Source organism: Hypanus sabinus, chromosome 9 (assembly GCF_030144855.1).
Source record: "Hypanus sabinus isolate sHypSab1 chromosome 9, sHypSab1.hap1, whole genome shotgun sequence".
Lineage (NCBI taxonomy): Eukaryota > Metazoa > Chordata > Chondrichthyes > Myliobatiformes > Dasyatidae > Hypanus > Hypanus sabinus.
Genome location: NC_082714.1, coordinates 85,584,135 through 85,606,201, shown reverse-complemented (window position 1 = coordinate 85,606,201; position 22,067 = coordinate 85,584,135). Strand labels below are relative to the sequence as shown.

Sequence of the window (22,067 nt, the reverse complement as noted above, 5' to 3'; positions counted from 1 at the left end):
TCTGAGCCAGTAGGTTTTTCCTAAAACGGATTATTTGTCTTTAGGCACTCAAGCTGAGATTCAAGATAATGTTGTCATTTTTAGTAATTGTTCTACTCCTAGATTTTGTGTGCATTATTTCTATTGCACATGTTGGCAGAACCATCCATATTTCTGCAGTGTGTTCATGATCCTCTGTTTGTCCTTGAAGCCTGGCTTCTGTTAGCCAGCTCCGTGTGACGTCAGGAGATGCTTTCAATGCCTGGATACTGTAGGGAGCAGGCAGGCTTGAGCAAATTCCAGGGCTTTCCTGCCAAAGTCCTGTTCAGAGCTTCAGCACGAGCCTTGTGGTGTTTCTGCCTCTCGGGGTTGGTAAAATACAGGCTATTTATGCTGTTGGAAACCTGGAGCTTGTCCTCGTAATCTGAAGTAGTCATGGTGATGACAGTGCTACGCGCACTCCATTGTTCATCCACGGGATAAATGACTTGGACTGAATGGCCTCTCAGTGTGTAATTCCACAGTCAAATCTTCCATCAGGTCCGCGACTTCCGGCTGTTGTAAGTTGGTAACTGGTTCCCTGTGATGTTGCTTAGAGTCTGTGGATTCTATGCATTAACTATTTCAGCATGCTGGCAAGTTCCTCTACCCCCCCCCCAACCCCCACCTCAGCTTGTAGTGTACAACCATTAATGGGGACTTCCATGATTATTGAAAGAGATCACTGAGTTTTCTGGGATGGCAAGGAGTAAGATGACGTAGAGCTGTTTTCAGGATTTCTAAGTAGCTTCTGAGGGCAGATTCAAAATTATATGCAGTCTGGGTAGCCTCCAACCTGATGACACAAACATTGATTTCTGGTAATTGTTACCCCCGCCCCCACCCTCCCCGTTTCACACGTCACCTGCCATCTTGTACTACTTCCTTCGCTCCCCCTGACCTTCATAGGGGAAAGGTAAGTGGTTAGGGGTGGAGGAGAGGGACGAGTGATCGGTGGGATAGGCAAAGGGCTGAAGAAAGAGGAATCTGATGTGAGAGGATAGTATGCCATGAATAAAAGCAAGGAGGTGGCGAACCAGAGGTCAAGGGAAAACAGATCTGCAAATTTGAATAATCAATGCTGATGTCATCAGGTTGGAGGCTACCCAGACGTAGTATAGAGGATTGCTTATCTAACCTGTGTCTGACCTCGCCTGCCCATGGCTATGATGTGTCTGTGTGGGAGTAGGAAGTGGAATTGAAATGGGTGGCCGCCGGGGATATATTTTTCTAGTCTTGTTCCAAGACCTTAATGCTCATTGACACAAGCATGGGGGGAGGGGGTGCAGGGGCTTGTCCTGTCTGACTTCACCTGCTTCTTTTACTGGCTACCTAACAACGAACCTCAGCAATCACTCTCTTTTCGGTTAAACGTCCCAAGGAGCTGCACCACTGATGTGTGTTTTAGTGTTTGGGGGGGGGGGGGGGTAGGATGGATATAGCTGAAGATGAGGTAAATACAATCGGGCTTTTTCCACTGAAGTTGGGTGGTACTATAACTAGAAGTCATGGGTTAAGGGAGAAACGTGAAAAGCTTAAGGGGAACATCTTTACTCAGTGTTGTGAGAGTGTGGAATGAGCTGTCAGCACAAGTGGTGCCTGCAAGCTTGATTTCAATGTTTAAGCAAAGCTTGGATAGGTAGATGGATGGTAGGGGTACGGAGGGCTATGGTCCCTGTGCAGGTTGCTGGCAGTAGACAGTTTTATGGTTTGGTGTGGAACAGATGGGCCGAAGGGCCAGTTTCTGTATTGAACTTTTCTATGACTGTGACTCATTTCAGAAAAGATTGAGCAATTTAACACAGACTGGGACTGTACTGTAGAGCCCTTCACAATTGTATTGTTGGTCTTGCACCTGTTGTATACCTATGAAGCAACTCCTGATAGGTTCGTAAGTTTGCAGGTGATGCAGAGGTTGGTGGAGTTGTGGATAGTGTGGAAGGTGGTTGTAGTTTGCAACAGGACATTGGCAGGATGCAGAGCTGGGCTGAGAAGTGGCAGATGGAGTTCAACCTGGAAAAATGTGAAGTGATTCCTTTTGGAAGGTTGAATTTAAAGGCAGAGTGCAGGGTTAATGGCAGGATTCTTAGCAATGTGGAGGGACAGAGAGAGCTTGGGCTCCACGTCCATAGATTCCTCAAAGCTGCTGTGTGGGTTGACAAGGCGGTTAAGGAGGTGTATGGTGTGTCGGCCTTCGTTAGTCAGGGGATCGAGTTCGAGAGCCGTAAGGTCACACTTGGGATATTGTGTTCAGTTCTGGCATCTCATTATAGGAAGGATGTGAAAGCTTTAGAGAGGAGTTTTGTCAGGATTCCACATGGATTAGAGATTAGAGATCATGTTTTATTAAGATAGCATTGGTTGAGCAAGCTAGGGTTTTTCTCGTTGGACAAAAGGAAAATAACAGGTGACCTGATAAATGTACACGGTAATAAGAGGTGTAGATCAAGTAGATAGATAGAGACCTTTTCACAGGGCCAATGTGCCTAATTTGATGGGGCATAATTCTAAGGTGATTGGAGGGAAGTAAGAGGCAAGTTCTTTATACCATGTGGTGGGTATATGGAACGCCTTGTCAGTGGTAATAGAGGCAGATTCATTAGGGGTATTTAAGAAATAGTTGGATAGGCATGGATGATAGAAAAATGGAAGATTATACAGGAGGAAAGGTTTAGATTGATCTTGGAGTAAGTTAAAAGATTGGCACAATATCATGAGCCTAAGGGCCTGTACCGTTCTATGTTCTATAAAGTGCTCTTGAACTGTTATGTGACTGTAACCAAAATCTTTTTTCAATTAAAGGTACATATCAGGGATCTAGTCAGTTGGGCTTTTCTGGTTCTACCTGACCAAGACACACCACGAGGCTCTTAATTAAGAGCATGAGCAGAGGTGGTGGCGGTGACAGAAGAGCACAAAGAGGTAAAGCAAACAGCTCTCGCCAGTACAACCGTTACAATCACCCACACGAGCAGTCCAACTACATTCAGCCGGCGCCTAGTTCCTTTGGTCGAGGAGCAGGAATCGATCAATTCCGAAACCAGCAGATTCTGTTTCTCACTGGGCAAGCTGCGCAAGCCCCTACCTTTGTGCTGCAGCATCAGCTGTACAGGTACCCAGTATACTCCCCACAGAAGCAACGAGACTTCCGTCCAGCAGCTCACAGTTCTCCACCAAGACCCAAACACATAAGCCACGGCAAAGTCTGCTTGCAGCCTGTCACTTATCCCCACCCGCCTGCTGCCCCGGCCCAGAAGGGGACCAAGAGCTCAACGTCAGTTGATAATCTGAATAAACTGTTTTCCAATTTATGTAATATCTCCCTTGGTGGAAGTGTTCAGCAAGAGATAATCTGTGTTCTGGGAAAGCTTAAACCGGGGGAAAGCATACCAGCACGTAAAATAGCCAAGCAACTTAACATTCAAAAAAAAATTGTCAACCACAACCTGTACAAGTTGTTGGAGGGAAGGAGTGTGAGGAAGGAGGGAACTTCGCCCCCACTGTGGTGTCTTGCTGACGCTGCGGAGGCCACTGTGAGGTCTGAAAGTGGGCAGTCAGCTCTGGAGAGCTGTGCCGTGACGCTCCCCGTCAAGGAAGAGAAGCCGGAATCCGACGGTGAAGACAGTGTGACTGAGCAGTCCAGCATGGAGGACAGTGAGAACAACAGGGACAAAATCTTCCACTTCCTCTTGCAGAAGAGCAAGGCAACAGCCCTGGAGATTGCCAAGAACATCGGGCTGAAGTCAGCCCGGCAGGTCAACCCCACCCTCCACATGCTGGAAAATCAAGGTGACCTCGACAAGGAGGTAGCCCTCCCGCCCATTTGGACACTCTCGGATCGGAAAAGGGAGGTTCTGCTGCGGAAGAAGAAGGTGCACGAAATGAGCACGACCGTTCCGGTGGCAATCAAGTGTGAGAGTGGTGTTACACAAGAAGAGGTTGCAGCGGTCATAGTCCTCGAAGAGAGCAGCATTGGGAATGGGCAACCGGTCGCTCCCAAAAGGGAGGAAAATGACATGGAGCCAATGTTACCCACTGAGCCGTTGATACCCGACAACAAAACCAGAGAGACTAACAAAGTTAATCATGCTGGGCCGAACTACTACGATAACATTGTGGGAAGTTGCCAGTGGGCATCCGATGATATTCCCGATGACCTGAACATCATAAACCGGGTGAGCGCGGCCGGTGAGGTGGTTGGCCTCCCACAAGGTGTGCTGGCGGGCAAGCCCAGCGGCGACCAGCACCCGGTGCTCTCACCGACAGAACGGCTTCGTGCGTGCTTAGCAAAGAATCCGGTGAGCGGCCTCATGGAGTACTCGCAGGGTGCGTCGCTGCAGTGTGAGTTCATCCTCCTTGATCAGACAGGCCCATCACATGACCCACGGTAAGAGAAACCTTCCTTATTTAAAAAGAAATGTCATTGGCCATGTTGACCCTAAGGGTGAGATCAATGATTTTAAGGAGTGAAGATTGTGCTCCTTCACTCTGTCTACAACAAGCAGGATTTCCCAATGGCCAACCATTTTAATTCCATACCCATTCCCAGTCTAGCATCTACTGGCATGATGAGAACACTCTCAGGTTGGAGGAGCAACACTTCATATTCCATCTGGGTAGCCTCTGAGTGACATGAACTTTTGATTTCTCTAACTTCCAGTAACTTCTCCCCCTCTCTTCATTCTTTTTTCCATTTCCCATTCTGGCTGTTTTACCTCTTCTCCAAACAAGATTATTACCTGCTTCCGGCGCCCCACTTCTTTCCCTTGGTCCACTGTCCTCTCCTATGAGGTTCCTTCTTCTTCAGCCCTTTATCCTTTCTATTTATCACCTCACAGCTTCTCACTTCATCCCACTTCAGCTGGCCTCATATATCATTTTCTAGCTTGGGCTGCTTAGCCCAACCACCCCATCCCTCACCCTCTTTCAGGCTTCTTCACCCTTCCTATCCAGTCCTGATGAAGGATCTCGGACCAAAAAGATGATTGAAGATTAATTTCCTTAGATGTTGGCTGACCTGCTGAGTTCCTCTAGTAATATGTGTGTGTTGATCTAGATTTCCATCCTCTGCAGAATTTCTTATGCTAATGATTTTAACTGTTATTAAAACTCTTGGGGAGATGTAATGATTTATTTTTAATAAAGCCCTGACTGCTCCATCTAACTTCTAATCAAAGAGTAATAAAGTCGAGAGTAAGACTGTATCTTACAAATCTCAATGTTTTGGGTCAGCTTAAGCCTGGCGGTCGGGATATTTGTAGCCTGTCCCTCAAATATATTTAGCCAGTCTTGGCTAAAATACCGAATCCAGTGGTCTATCTTGTCAGCAAGATTTTTCAGTGTTGCTGGGACTGATAAATTTAATTACACCACCATCAAAACTCCAATTATTTTATTTATTTTTTAATTATTGAACAGGCTTTTCCAACCCTTGGAGCCATGCCGCCCAGCAATCTCTGATTTAAACCCAGCTTAATCACAGGACAATTTACAATGACCAATTAACCTACTAAACAGTACGGCTTTGGACTGTGTGAGGAAACCAGAGTACCCGGAGGAAACCCATGTGCTCACGGGAAGAACCTACAATCTCCTTACAGACCACGGTGGGAATTGAACCCAGATTGCATCTGGTCCTGTAAATCATTGTGCTAACCACTATGCTACTGTGCCGCGACAACGTTTAAAACGTTTAAACAGCGTTTAAAAACAAAATTTTTACTTGCCATATAATGCCTGAAATTCTTTATTCACTTAAAGCATGATTAAGTTCAGGTTTATTGTTATTCAGCCAAACATCATTCCTCTGTGGCTAAGATGCAAAATACAGTACATATAATCGCACACAGCACGTATAGTTACAATCCAGTACAAACAGTTAAGTAATAGAACAAGTCTCTGAGTGATGTGGTGAGGTTCATGTCTATGTAAGGCAGTATAATGTTACTGCCACTATTATAATAAAACAAGTAGTCATGTAACTTTGTGAAACAGCAGCATTAAAAGATGAAAAGTGACCAGTGCAGGATTGGAATTGGGGCATGGAGGGTGTCAGGGCATTCTGAGAGAGTACATGTGTCCTGAGTGGCAGCAGGGCAGCCTGGGGGAAGAAGCTGTTATCCATCCTGACATTCCTGGTTCTTATGCTGCGGTGCTTTTTGACCGACAGCAAGACAGGTGTTTATGGCCTGAGCTTTTGAGCTCAAGTGTGACAGGATCTAACTGCCTGAGGTTAAGGAGGCAATGTGAGCTCCTTTGGATCGATTCCAGGGTGCAGACTGGGAGTAGACCATGCTGGAATCGATCCAAGCAATTCCAGGTTGGGCCACATCCAGACTCCACCCTAGAATTGCAAATGACTGGTGAAATAGCAGATGCTGAAATGGTGAGATTTCACCTTAAAGCAGGAGGCTGCCCTTCATATATTGTTACACTGTAGTTTGCAGCATTATCTTCCCTGGTCTCTCCTCTGGCGTTCATAACCAACAGTCTTGGGATGAAAATCAAAACGGCTGAAGAAGCAGAGAATCTGAAAACACTGGAAAGACTCAGCAAGGCAGGCAGCATCAGTGGAGAGCAATGTTGATTTCTCTAGCTTCCAGCCATTTCTTCCCCCACCCACGCCCCCCCTTTCCTTTCCCTATTCTTGCTTGTATTGGTAGTTGCACAATTCCCCAGCCCCATTACTCCCCAAATCAAAAGGTCCTCTACCTTGTCAAATTCTTCAAAGCACAATCAGATGAGCACTGGGAATCTCTACATGCAGCATCGGATGGGACTGCTCTTCCCTTCCCAACCTATTCCATCATCCACGGATGGTTACTTTTTATTCTGCATCCCGTGATGACCTTAGCCAACAGATCGATTGACTTCAGCCTTAAAGGGCTTTTTTCCACCCCCAGCATCCACAGTTTTGTTACGGTAGAGTCTTCCAGATGCTTACATAGGTGCTGCAGTCCAACTCAGAATCAGGCTTATTATCACTGACAAAAATCATGAAATGTGTTGTTTTGTGGCAGCAGTACAGTACAGTATTTAAGAAAACTAAAAATTACATTCAAAATATATGTACATTAATTGAATAAGTAGTGGAGAAGAGTGAGGTAGTGTTCATGGACTGTTCAGAAATCGGTGACAGCGGATAGGAAGGCACTGTTGCTAAAATGTTGAGTGCGTGTCTTCAGGCTCCTTTTTTGCTGGAGGGCAGAGCATGGGACTGTTCATAATATACTGTTAATGAGTTTTAGATTGCCATTCTTCCTAAAAACTAAAGGGTCACACACAAAATGCTGGAGAAACTCAACTGTTCAGGCAGCATCTGTGGAGAGAGAACAGTCAGCGATTCAGGCCAAGACCCTTCACCTGGACTGTCCTCATGAAGAGTCTCGACCTGAATTGTCAACTGTTCATTTCCTTCCGTAGATGTTACATGACCTGCTGAGTTCCTCCAGCACTTTGTATGTGTTGTTCAGGATTTCCAGCATCTGCAGAATCTCTCTTGTCACGAATGCACAGAATTCATTCGCTTCTAAAATCATGAGCAAAAAAATATGTTTTTGTTTTGTTAATCCAGGCTATTCTTTGAAATGGTACACCGCTGCCTGTTTTAATTTGCATTTCAACACACCTCCCAGATTTCATTGTTCCCCAAAATTACAACAGTTGTCAACTTTTCTTTGTGTTGTGACTTGCCATGAGAATCTGAATCAGGTTTGTTATCACTGACATATACGTAGTAGCCACTGAGTATATGTGTTGTGGTTCGACGTCTGTCGCTCAGAGATGCTCTTCTGCACACCACTGATGTAATGTGTGCTTAATTGAGTTACCGTGACTTTCATGTCAGCTTGAACCAGTCACGCTGTTCTCCTCTGTCCTCTCATTAATGAGGATTTTCACCCACTGAATGAATGTTTTGCTGACTGTGTGTTTTTTTTTGTTTTTCACGCCATTCTCTGCTGTGCAGTTCCTGAATTGCTCCAGCCACCACGTCCAGCACCAACAATCATTCCACGGTCAAAGTCACTTAAATCGCATTTCCTCCCCATTCTGATGTTTGATCTGAACAACAGCTGAACCTCTCCACCTTGTCTGCATGCTTTTCTGCATTGAGTTGCTGCCACATGATTGGCTGATTAGATATTTGCATTGATGAGTAGGTGTGCTGGTGGCCACTGAGCTTATATAACAAAGTAGTACAAAAAGTGAGGTAGTGTTCATGGTCCATTCAGAAATCTCATGGTGGGGGAGAAGAAGCTGTCACTAATATGTTGAGTGTTTGTCTTCAGGCTCCTGTACCTCTCCCCTGATGAGATAAGGGCATGCCCAGGCTGGTGAGGGTCCTTAATGATGGAGCAACGTATACTGAATCAATGGGAAAGATTCAGGCATTTTATCAAATTCAAGGTGTAGTTCTGAACTGACTTCTCTAAAACAAATGCCTTGTAAATTTTAAGTCATTCTGAACCCCCAGCTTCGAGCAGCCATGCATTTAACTCATAGAAAACCTCCAACACAATACAGGGCCTTCGGCCTACAAAGTTATGCCGAACATGTCCCTACCTTAGAAATTACTAGGCTTACCCATAGCCCTCTATTATACTAAGCGCCATACACCTATCTAAAAGTCTCTTAAAAGACCCTATTGTATCTGTCTCCACCACTGTATCGGCAGCCCATTCCACGCACTCTCCTTCTCTGAGTAAAAAAACTTACCCCTGACATCTCTGTACCTAGTCCCCAGCACCTTAAATCTGTGTCCTCTTATGGCAACCATTTCCACCCTGGGAAAAAGCCTCTGACTATCCACTCAATCAGTGCCTCTCATCATCTTATACACATTTGTCAGGTCACCTCTCATCCTCCATTGGTCCAAGGAGAAAAGGCCGTGTTCACTCAACCTATTCTCATAAGGCATGCTCCCCAATCCAGGCAAATCACCTCTCCACCCTTTCTATGGCTTCCACATCCTTCCTGTAGTGAGGCGACCAGAACTGAGCACAGTTCTCCAAGTGGGGTCTGACTAGGGTCCTATATAGCTGCAACATTCCTTCTTGGCTCCTAAATTCAGTTCCACGATTGATGAAGGCCAATACACTGTATGCCTTCTTAACCACAGAGTCAACCTGCGCAGCTGCTTTGAGTGTCCTATGGACTCGGACCCCAAGATCCTTCTGATCCTCCACACTGCCAAGAGTCTTACCATTAATAATATATTCTGACATCATATTTGACCTACCAAAATGAACCACCTCACACTTATCTGGGTTGAACTCCATCTGCCACTTCTCAGCCCAGTTTTGCATCCTATCAAGGTCCTGATGTAACCTCAGACAGCCCTCCACACTATTCACAACACCTCCAACCTTTGTGTCATCAGCAAACTTACTAACCCATCCCTCCACTTCCTCATCCAGGTCATTTATAAAACTCACGAAGAGTAAGTGTCCCAGACAGATCCCTGTAGCACTCCACTGGTCATCGACCTCCATGCAGAATATGACCCGTCTACAACCTCTCTGCCTTCTGTGGGCAAGCCAGTTCTGGATCCACAAAGCAAAGTCTCCTCGGATCCCATTCCTCCTTACTTTCTCAATAAGCCTTGCATGAGGTACCTTATCAAATGCCTTGCTGAAATCCATACACACTACATCTACCGCTCCTCCTTCATCAATGTGTTTAGTCACATCCTCAAAAAATTCAATCAGGCTCATAAGGCACGACCTGCCCTTGACAAAGCCATGCCGACTATTCCTAATCCTGTTATACCTCTCCAAATGTCAAGTGGGAAAGATTCACAGTGGAGTTTAACTCAAGATCAAGATCAAAATTCAAGTTTATTTATCACGCCTACATCGAAATGTAGTGAAATGTGGCATTTGTGTTAACAACTAACACACCTGAGGATGTGTTGGGGCAGCCTGCAAGTATCGCCACACTTTCCAGTGCCAAAATAGCATACCCGTTAATGTTGGCAGAAGAGCACAGAACACACCAAGCAACAACAGCAAAACAAGCCGCGTACCTCCCTCCCTCCCACACACAGACACAGTACATTAGTTATAGGACAGGCATCCAGCAACTAGTGGACTCTGACACAGGCATGCAGACATGAGCTTGGACGCCCCAGCAGATTTACACAGATCCGCTGACTGTTCCAGTCAATGGGTTTTCAACAGTCAGCTCTTCACTAGACTGAATGGCATTAACGTTTAGTGGGCTAGGGGATAGGGTAGATCAGATTCTGCATTTTCACAGATCACTACTAAGATCCAGAATCTGGTTTAATATCAGTAGCGTAGGTTGTGCAATTCGTTAACTTTGCGGCAGCGGTGCATTACAATACATGGTCATAGAGAAAAGTAACTGCAATATGGATATATATATTAAGTAGTTCAATAGTGCAAAAAAGAAATAAAAAGTAGTGAGGTAATGTTCGTGGGTTCATTAAGAAATCGGATAGTAGAGGGGAAGAAGTTGTTTCTGAATCACGTGCTGTCCGAATTCTGCACCTCCTTCCTGATGGTAGCATGTCCTTGGTGATGGCGATCTAAATGTTAGATGCCATCTTTCAGAGGCACCGCTCCTTGAAAGATGTTCTGAGTACTACGAAGGCTCGGGCCCATGATGGAGCTGACTAATTTTACATCTCTGCAATTTATTTCAATCCTGTGCAGTAGCTTCTCCCCTCCACCCTACATGCCAGACAGTGATGCAGCCAGACAGAGTGCTCTTCACTGTACATTTGCAGAAATGTCGTGTTACTGAAGTTGAGTGCAGGGTTGTTGCTGTGACACCACTCATCTCGCTCCTGTACACCCTCTTGTCACCACTCGAGATTCTGCCAACAATGATTGTGTCATCAGCAAATTTATAGATGGCATTTGAATTGTGCCTAGCCACACAATTGTGGGTGTAGAGAGAGTAGAGCAGTGTGCTAAGCACACGTCCCTTAGGCTCAGCAGTGTTAATTGTCAATGAGGTTGAGATGCTATTTCCAATCCGCACAGATTGTGGCTTTCCAGTTAGGAAGTAGAGGATCCATTTGTAGAAGGAGGTACAGAAGCCCAGGAAGAGGTGAGGATTCGGATTAAGTTAGGCATCCATTGGCTGAGCAAAAATTATTTGTTTCTAATCACATATAGCTGAAAACACGATGTTAAGAAGCAGGTACAGCAGTTGTTTTAATGCTTCTGACATGAAGCAACAAATTTCACGACGTGTCAGTGATAGTAAATCTGATTCTGATTTTGTTGAATTGTGGTGATATTGGTCCAGTTTCTTTGGAAGTCAAGAATAAAGCATAAAACTTGGTGGTTATGGCCATTTTAATAAGTGTTACAAGAATGAAGAGCAAGTAAAGGAAAGAGGGAAAAAGGAAAAGTTGTGGTCATCTCTTACTCAAACTAGAGATAAACAGAATCCAGGTGACAGCAATTGACCTTTGAAATAGCCAGATTGAAGTTGTGTGACAGTTGTTGCAGAAAAACACATAATAGGCAATTATTAGAAGATTTACTGATCAATTACATGTATCTAGACCATAAGACATAAGAGCAGAATTAGGCCATTCAGTCTACTGAGTATGCTCTACAGATGTTTATACAGTACTGTGCAAAAATCTTGGGCACATATACATAGCTATGGTACCTATGACTTGCACAGTACTGTAGTAATTTTATGTATTGCACTGTACTGCTGCCGCAAAAAAAAAATTCACGACCAATCTTATTCTGATATGGGCATCTATTGTGGAATGAGAATGGGAAGCGGTCAGGGCAAGGAAAATTGTGGTTGGGAAAAGGGGAAGAGAGGCACCAGAGAGACATTCTGTAATGATCAATAAACCAATTGTTTGGAATCAAATCACCTTTACTGGTGTCTTAAGGTAGGGTGTGGCGATATCCACCCCTCCTGCAGCACTCCATACTTGTCGTTTCCTTTGTTCCTGCCAGATTTACAAACTTGTGCAAAAACACAAATAAGCAAAGATGATCATATAAAAATACAAGCAAGCATAGGAAAGGTAAAACTAGAAGGAAGCTAATAGAAAAACAGCAATTCTACACCCTACTCTCAACAGTACAAAGGTGATAAGTTATTGGACCAGAATCCATAGGACTGGGCTATTAATCCACAAGTTTCAACTTTATCTTTCCAACTGGTGAGTTAAATTACAGCGATAAAATCAATCTAAAATTATCAAGCTAGATTCTGTGATACTGATGGTGACATCAGTGCAGCCAGATCCTTCAATGTCCTTCAGAGGATGTAAATCAGTTACATTTGAATTGGCTCATGTGACTCCAGGTCCACCAGTGAATTAGACACTTAATTGAGGTGGGACTTCTTCACTCAGGGTGGAATGAGCTGCCAGTTGTAATGGTGGATGCAGGTTCAATTCTATTTCATTTGGAGATGCAGTGCAGAACAGATTCTTCTGGCCCAATGAGCTGCACCACCCAACAACCTATCTATTTAACCTTAGGCTAATCGCGGGACAATTTACAATGACCAGTTAACCTGATAACTGGTACATCTTTGGACTGAGAATGTACATAGGAAGAATGTTCAAATTGCTTACAGATGGCACCAGAACTGAACTTCAAACTCCAGAACTCCTGAGCTGTAATAACGTCATAGTAACTAGTACATAACAGTGGCACCCATTGAAGAGAGATTTGGATAAGTGTGCGGATGGGAGGGGTATGGAGTGCGAATCAATGGTACTAGGCAGAATAACAGTTCGACAAGAACCAGATTGCTTGTTTGTGTGGTGTAATGCTCTATAACTCTGCAATGCACAGTTTGGGGAGCTCAGGATTGACAATAAATTCTGCCATCCAAGAGCAGGAATGAATTTGAAATTGCTGGGAATACTATTACATGAGCAGTTAATGGGGAAAGTCGCCAGGGATCCTGATAGAATGCCAGATTACTGTAGATACTTAGGTATTATTCTTTGGATTCTTTTTGAGAGTGGCATCTGGTGTGCTCTAGAACAGGAACCTTCAGTTTCTCCACAAGTTAGACCCGACCCTGCAACCTTTGCTGCCTTGGATTGTGGGTTCTCTTTGCATGAGCTCGATTAATTATGTAATACCACCCATTGTCCCCTGTCATCAGTTCATTGGCTATGTGGCACTTTGATGTGCACTATGTAATTGCTGTGTTTTCCTAACTGTCTCCCCCCCCCCCCCACCCCACCCACACCGAAGGTTCAGGATGCAGGCCGCTATAGATGGCAGGAAGTTCCCCCCAGCTGAAGCCAATAGCAAGAAGACCGCAAAGAAAGACGCAGCAACCAATGCTCTGAAGGTGCTGCTGAAGGAGATGCTCGGTGAAGACATCGAGATTCCTCCTCCTTCGCCGCAACAGGAACCTATGGCGACATCGGAGGTTGGTGTTATGCTGTAAGCTAAACACGATGTCTGCCTGCTCTTTGGTGTTGATTTAAAAGTCCTTGCTTTGCTTTGCTGTGGTTTTCGTACCTGTAACATACTTTAGAAACATTTGTATCACTAACACATGGCACACAACAAATAGCAACAGCAATAGGAACGATATATCAATAGCTATTTTCAATGTTTCCTCTTTGTAAGTTCCTTTTACGCAGTGCCATTAATCAGTTTGCAGATTATTGTTGCAAATTCACAGGGGGTGAATCAGAATCAGGTTTGGCCACCTCATTAGGTACAGGAGTGGAATTCGGTGTGGCCTTCTAAAAACCATAGCACGAAATATGTTTTTGCTTTGTTAATGCAAGCTTTTCTTTGAAAGAGTACACCTCCGCCTAGTTTAATTACGATTTTAACACACCTCCCAGATCTTATTGTTCCCAAAAACTTACACCTGTTGGTTATTTTCTGTGCGCTGAGGCTTGTCGTTAGAATCCGAATCAGGTTTAATATCACTGACGTACACTCGGTGACCTCTGAGTGAATGTTCATGCTCTTCTGCTGCTGTAGTCCATCCACTTCGAGGTCCGACATGTTGTGTATTCAGAAGTGCCCTTCTACACACTGCTGTTGTAATGCATGGTTATTTGAGTTACTGTTGCTTTCCTGTCAGAACTAGTCCAGCCATTTTCCTCCAATCTCTCATTAACAAAGCATTTTTGCCCACAGATTGACCACTCACTGGATGTATTGTTTTTCATACCATTCTCTGTAAACTCTAGAGACTGATACGTGTGAAAATCCCAGGAGATCAGCGGTTTCTGAGATACTCAAACCACCCTGACTGACCAACAATCATTCCATGGTCAAAGTCACTTGTATCACATTTCTTCCCCAGTCTGATGTTTGGCCTGAAGAACAACTGAACCTTGTGACCATTTTGGCGTGCTCTTAATCGTTGAGTTGCTGCCACATGATTGGTTGATTAGATATCTGTATTGATGAGCAGGTATAGGTGTGTCATCTCCCCCCCCCCCCCCCACAAAGGTAGAGCGTTCCTATGAAACCTTTCTTAAGCCGAAATGGCATAAGGTGAAGAACCATTAATTTATATGGGAAAAATTTTTGTAAAAGCAAAAACCCTTTTTGTAATGCGAAAACAGGTTACTAATGTAGGTCTTTTGTAAAAGCGAAGTGGCGTAAAGCGGGGGAACGCCTGTATACCTAATAAAGTGACCACCGAGCGCATGTTGGGAAATCTGTTTTGCGACAGCGGTACAATTCAAAACAAAAATTACTGTAAGTTACAATAAGAATGTATATAAGAGGCAAACGGGTTTACCACTGAGGTTGGGTGCGACTAGAACTTAGAAGATTGAGGGGAGATTTGATAGAGGTATACAAAATTGAGGGGTATAGATAGATAAGCTAAATGAAAGCAGACTTTTTCCACTGAGGTTGGATGAGACTAGAATAGGTTAAGGGAGAAAGGTGAAATATTTAAGGGACACTTTTGCTTAGAGTGGTGTGAACGTGGACCATGCTGCTTGCGTAAGTGGTGGATGTGGATTTGATTGTAACAGTTAAGATCAGTTTGGATAGATACATGGATGGGAGGAATGTGATGGGCTATTGTTCAGGTGCATTTCCATGGGACTAGGTAGATTAACCGCTTTTCTGCTATAGTTCTCTAAGTAAATAGTGCACAAAGAGATCAAAAATAATGAAGTAGTGTTCATCTGAAGGCAGGCAGGAAGAAGCTGTTCCGAAAGCTTCGAGTGTGCACCTTCTTCCTGATGGTAGTAATGAGAAGAGGACATGTCCTGGGTGATGATGGTCCTTAATAATAAGATGTCATCTGAAAACAGAAAAAGGGCTTCACAAGTGTACTTTCATTTGGTGCAACATTTTCATTAACTTTTGAATAGTTAAGAACATGAGTAATTGATGGTGGGGAAAGCCTAGATGATCTGTTGAGTTTCAGTGGACCTGTACTGTTAAAACTCCTCCTGTTTCACTCTGTGAACTGTACTCACACCTTCTCACTTTCTCCAGTCAAATAATCCAGAGGAACATGCACAAAATGCTGGGGGAACTCAGCAAGTCAGACAGCATCTATGGAGAGGAATAAAGAGTTGACATTTTGGACCGAGATCCTTCATCAGGACTGGAAAGGAAAGGGGAAAAAGCCAGAACAAGGAGGGGGGGAGGTGAAGGAGTCCAAGCTAGAAGGCCAGACGAGAGGTTGAAATGAGAAGCTGCAAAGTGATAGGTGGAAAAGCTAAAGGGCTGAAAAGAAGGAATCTGATGGGAGAGGTCAGTGGATCATGGGGAAGGGGAAGGAGGAGGGCAACCAGAAGAAGGCGATGGGCAGGTGAGGAGAAGGCATGGGGGTAAGAGGGGAGCCAGAATAAGGAGTGGAAAAGGAGATAAAGGTAAAGGAATATGAAGTGAAGCTTCTCCCACCTGGGTGGCATCATCATGGCAGTAGGGGAGGCCATGGACCGACATGTTGGAATGAGAACGGGGAATGGAATTAAAATGTTTAGCCACTGGAAAATCAATGAAATTTGTTCTCTAAGGCACTGGAATCCAGACCAGGAGATCCTGTAGAATACCTGTAATCTGTAACCACATTTACCTTCCAGATGTGACGATCTCTGAACATATACAAAGGATTAGCACAGTCTACATCAGCCAACAACAGTCCATCCTTAGTGGCTCTACCAATTTCTAAACCGTTTAAGCTGGGCCTTGGATTGAAAGGGTTAATAGACTGTATGTCTCCGGCTTGTACTTGATGGAGTTCAGAATGTCGAAAGGCAGGTGAAAGGGGGGGGGGAATCTCAATGAAACCTGGATATTGAAATGCCTAGATAGATTGAAATTGGAAGATATTTGGGATCTGAGGTCACAGCCTGTGGAACTGAAATGAGGAATTTCTTCAGCCACAGGATGATGAATCTGTGGAATTCATTGCCACAGATGACTGTGAAGACCAGGTCATTGAGTGTACTTAATGCAAAGGTTAATTGGTTCCGAATGGTGAGGGGGGTTAAAGGTTACAGGGAGAACACAGGAGACTGATGATTGAAAAGATGAGCAGTGATTTAAGCTGATGGATCAAATAGTGTACTTCTATATGGTGTTGATTTGTGACTCTTAGACTTCTAAGACCAAAAACTAGCAAATTTCTATAGATGTGGAGAGCATTACCGTCTGGTATGAAGCGGACCACGGCACAGGTTTTGAAAAAGCAGCAGAAGATTGTAATCTCAGCCAGCTCCATCATGGGCACTAGCCTCTCCATCATCCAGGACATCTTTAATAGGTGGTTCCTCAAGAAGGCAGCATTCATCATTAAGGATCCCGATCACCCAGGACACACCCTTTTCTTACTGCTACCGTCGAGGAGGTACAGGAGCATGAAGACACACACCCAATGTTTCAGGAACAGCTTCTTCCCCTCAGATTTCTGAATGGACAGTGAACCCTACTCACGATTTTTTGCTCTCTTTTTGCACTACTTATTTAATGTGTTATATGTATTACTTATAATTTACAGTATATTTTGTGTATTTTACTGTACTGCCAAGAAACAACAAATTTCATTACGTGTGTCAATGATAAACCTGATTCTGATTCTCCCCAACCTGTTAAACTGAAGAAATTTAGCAATAGAGATGCTATCTCACCTTTTACTCATTAATCACATTACTTCCAAATCTGCGCAGCTCTAAAATTAATGGATCTTTTGCTCCATAGAAGGTGAATTTATCCTTTGCGTGTCCTGTCACTTGACAATTTAAGGAGTCCTGTTGGCAGTAGTGCTATGGGTTAAGGGTGAAAGGTGAAATATTTAAGGGGAACCTGAGAGGGAACTTCTTCCCTCAGAGGGTGGTAGGAGTGTGGAATGAGCTGCCAGTGGGAATGGTGGATACAGGTTCATTTGCAGCATTTAAGAGGAGTTTGGCTAGGTACATGAATAGGAGTGTTACCTAGGGCTACAGTCTCGATGTAGGTTGATGGGACTAGGCAGATTAATAGTTTTGGATGGACCAAAGGGCCTTTTCTGTGCTGTATTGTTCTATGACTAATAGCATACGGACCATTTAATCCCAGGGCGTTTGTTGTACATCTCCTGTGTCAGAGGCTGATGCTGAAACTCTGCCAAGTAGCCCAGTGACCGTTACGAACATGCAGTCTGTTTCATTGGCCCTCCTGTGAAGAAATCTTATTTCCGATAAACAAGTTGGTTCAGTGATTGGAAGTGGGCCCATTCTGTGTCACTGGAGCAGTTATAGATTCAATGGCTCCCTTCTTTCACTGGCCATTCAGTGTGGGTAGTCATCATGGATCTTGACAAAAGGGGTTATGAAGTCTGCAATGCGATCTTCATTAATTAGATATTGCAGACGATCACTCATGTTTTCAGTACCTACAACTCATCGTCTCAGCAGCATTTATTTATTTACCTCGCTTATTTATCGATTACACTGGACAACAAAGATTTTGCTTGTTGAAAACTTTTGGGAGTAGGGTCGCAAGAAAAGATTTGTGAACTCTGCAATTACCTTGTTTTCTATATTAATTACTCATGAAATGTAGTCTGATCTTCATCTTGGTCACAATAAGACAAACACAGTCTGCCTAAACAAACAGTTTTACTTCTCATTAATACTGAATACACCATTTAAATAATCACAGTCTTGGGTTCAAAAAAGTATGTGACCCTTTGGGGTAATGCCTTCTACAAAAGCTATTTGGAGTCAGGTGTTCCAATCAATGAGATGAGATTGGAGGTGTGGGTTTTTGAGGTGCCCTGCCCTACTGACAGCCTGCCCTTCTCAAGAAAGATTAGTTTATGTGCACCATGCCTCGATCAAAACAACTTTCAGAGGACCTTAGAGGAAGAATTGTAAGGATGCATGAAGCTGGAAAAGGCTACAAAAGCATCTCTAGAGACCTGCGTGTTCATCAGTCCACAGAAAGAGAAATTGTCTACAAATGGAGGAACTACTCTCCTCAGGCGTGGGGTTCCTGCAAAGATCACTCCAGCAGCACAACGTGCAATGCTGAAGGAGATGAAATAGAACAAAAAGCAAAAGACCCGTAGAAATCTCTAGTACTTGCTGAAGTGTCTGTTCATATAAGAAAAAGAGTAAACAAGAATGGTGTTCATGGAAGGACCACGGAGGAATCCACTGCTCTCCAAAAAATATTGCTTAACGTTTCAAGTTTCCAAAAGACCACCTGAATGTTTCGCAACGCTTCTGGGACAATGTTCTGTGGACAGATGAGACAGAAGTCGAACTTCTCGGCAGAGGTGGAGGGACGAGGGCACTGCACACCTCATCCCAACTGTCCAGCATGGTGGAAGGAGCATCATGGTTTGGGGCTGCTTTGATGCCTCAGGGTCTGGACAGTTGCAATTGTTGAGGGGAAAAATGAATTCAAAATTGTATCAAGACTCTTTACTGGAGAATGTCAGGGTAGCTGTCTGTCACCTGAAGCTTAATAGAAGCTGGATGATGCAACAGACAATGGTCCAAAACTTAATAGTAGATCAACAACAGAATAGTTTGAAAAGAAGAAAATTCATGTTTTGGAATGGCAACGTCAGAACCCAGACTTTAACGCAATTGAACTGCTGTGGCATGACCTGAAGAGGGCCGTTCATTTAAGGTATCCCAGAAATATTGATGGACTGAAACAGTTTTGTATGGAGGAATGCTCTAAAATTCCTCCTCGCCATTGTGCATGTCTGATCAGCAGCTACAGGAAATGTTTGGTGGAGGTTATTGCTGCTAAAGGGAGGTCTGACAGTTATTAAATACAAAAATTCATGTGCTTTTTCTGGCCTGAACTGAATGATTAAATAATGTGTTCAATAAAGGCATGAAAAGTGCAATTGTTTGTGTGTTATTAGTTTCGGCAGATTGTGTTTGTCTATTATTGTGACTTAGGGTTCACAAACTTTTTCTGGTAACTGTACCTTATGGATTTTGAGCTGTGGATCATGAAAATCACAATGAAATTTCCCTGACGAAGGGACTCGGCCCAAAACGTTGACAGTGCTTCTCCTTATAGATGCTGCCTGGCCTGCTGTGTTCCACCAGCATTTTGTGTATGTTCTATGAAATATCCCTATCTTGCACCATTTTTTAAATTTTCGCCATTTGCTATTTCAACTCATAATTCAAGTTAATCAAAATGTTGTCCATAATGTAAGCTGAAATAGTGGATGCTGCATAGTAGAATAGGTTTTAGAAAGGCTCCTACATATGCAATATTTGAGACAGATGTTTCCCAGAATAACATGCCAAGATTAAGGAGGGAATTCGTGTTGGTCCCAAATCAAGCAGATCGTCAATGACTCAATTCGAAGAACTTCTAATGGGACTGGAGAAAATCGTACGGAAGCCATTCAAGGATATTGCTGAGAATTTTCTTGGCAACTACAGAGCACCAAATTCTGCGCAGCTGGTTGACAACATGCTTCAAGTATACAAACCATGAAGTGCAACATGTCACTTAAGCTTCAATTTCTGCATTCCCATTTAGTCTTCCCTCCCTGCAAATCTTGGTGCTGTCAGTGATGAGCACGGTGAAGGGTTTCACCAGGACATTGCCCTCATGGAGTAAAAGTATCAGGTCAATTGGAATTCGTCGGTGCTAACTGATTATTATTATTGGACACTTAAGCAAGAAGCCTCAGACATGGAATACAAATGAAAATCATCAACAAAGCGTGTTTAGCTTAGTTGAAAGTATCAGAACTGTTATTCAATTAAATGAATTATATTCAATAAAAGTTAATTTCTTGTTTCTCCAAATTTCTACATGATACAAGTAGTCTGAAATTATATTTGTGTTCAGCTTCACACGGTCTATCATTAAAAAATCAATTCTGAGGAAGTAACACATTCAAAAAAATTTTGAATTTCAGTGTTATCTATAATTTTTTTTTGCACCGTTTGTCTTCCTTTGCACATTGCTTGTTAGTCTCTGTGTAGTTTTTTTTTATCCTATTGTGTCTCTCTGCTCTATTGTGAATGCCTGCAAGAAATTAAGTCTCTAAGTGGTATATGGTGACGTTTGCAATCTTCGATAATAAGTTTACTTTGGACCTGTAAACTATTAAACGGTTTGTCTAGTTTATGGTAGAGTTATCATTCCATCCTCCGAAATCTACCAAATACATATTTAATCATTCTCTCCTCTCACCATGATCCCATCCAGTGCCCAACTGCTCTGAATGAAGCCAAGAATGAACCGTGCACTGCTTCTCAACCGACGCTGCCTGCCGGGAAGAACCCTGTCTGCATGTTGATGGAGTACGCACAGAAATCAGGCAATGCCTGCGAATTCCAGCTTGTTTCGCAAAGTGGGCCTCCCCACGACCCCAGGTATGTGGAATTACTATCTACCAAGCAGAGAACATCTCCCATAATCTTTAAACTCATCAGCTCGAAGCAAATTGCTGGGTATACTGACGCATTAAGTACTCCCAGGGACATATTTGCTTAAAGACTTTTAGTTATAAGGGGATCAAGAGGTATGAGATTAGAGAGAGGCTAAGTGGTGCCAACCTACTGGAGCAGCCACGATGTTAAGACCATAAGACTTGGCAGCAGAATTATGCCATTCACCCCATTTGAGTCTTCTCCGCCATTCCATCATGGTTGATTTATTATCCGTCTGAACCCCTTTCTCCTGTTTTCTTCCCCCTGACCTTTGATGCCCTTACCAATCAGAAGCCTATCAACCTCTGCTTTAAATATTCCAATGACTCAGCCTCCAGAGATGTCTGTGGCAGTGAATTCCACAGATTCATCATCCTCTGGCCAAAGAAATTCCCTCTCATTTCTCTTCTAAAGGGATGTCCTTGTATTCTGAGGCTGTGGCCTCTGGTCCAGGATTCCCCCATCTTGCTGAATGTCAGAACAGGCACCAGAGGCCAAATAGTCTATCCTTGCTCAGACTGAAGTTCAGGTAAACCACTCGTTCTGTATCCTGCATCTTAAGAATTGGGGGAAAAGTATGGAAAAAGTGGTAAGCTGTCAGTGTAATGGATCAGTTGGCTTGCTGACCATCTTGTTTCCTAGTAGATTAAAAAAAAATTGGCAGAGTGGTTGAATTGGAATTAGTTTTGGTATCACTGATACATGTTGTGAAATTTGTTGTTTTGTAGCAGCAGTGCATGTATAAATAAATTACAATAATAAATACATATAAAAGTTAAGTAAAATAGTGAGTTAATGTTCATGGGATGGTTTATTGTCCATTCAGAAATCTGATGATGAAGGCGAAGAAACTGTTCCTAGCGTGTTGAGTCTGTGTCTTCAGACTTCTGTCCCTCCTCTCCAATGGTGGTAATAAGACATATCCTGGGGGAGTGGTGGGATCCTTAAAGATGGATACCTTTTTTTTTGAGGCATCGCCTTTTGAAGGTGTCCTCGATGTGGGGAGGCTAGTGCCCATGATGGAGCTGGCTGAGGTTCCAAACCATTCAGCTTAGTCTATGTGTGATTCTGTGCAGTGGCCCCATGGTACCAGACGGTGATGCAGCCAGTTGGAATGCTGTCCTCAGAATTGCATCTGGAGATGTTTGCTGGAGTTGTTGGTGACGTACCAAGTCTCCACAAGCTC

The 22,067-nt window shown here is 43.6% G+C and overlaps 1 protein-coding gene across 4 annotated transcripts in view; it reads left to right on the top strand.

Moving 5' to 3' along the window:
* Positions 1-22,067, top strand: part of adar (adenosine deaminase RNA specific) — a 120,355-nt gene that overhangs the window by 39,990 nt on the left and 58,298 nt on the right. For all 4 annotated transcript variants that reach the window (XM_059980040.1, XM_059980037.1, XM_059980039.1 and 1 more), the window contains 3 exons: positions 2,821-4,405; positions 13,236-13,416; positions 20,658-20,824. In XM_059980040.1, coding sequence (XP_059836023.1) covers positions 2,901-4,405; positions 13,236-13,416; positions 20,658-20,824 — 1,853 coding nt within the window. In that variant the 5' untranslated portion in view covers positions 2,821-2,900. The remainder of the gene's footprint in view (positions 1-2,820; positions 4,406-13,235; positions 13,417-20,657; positions 20,825-22,067) is intronic.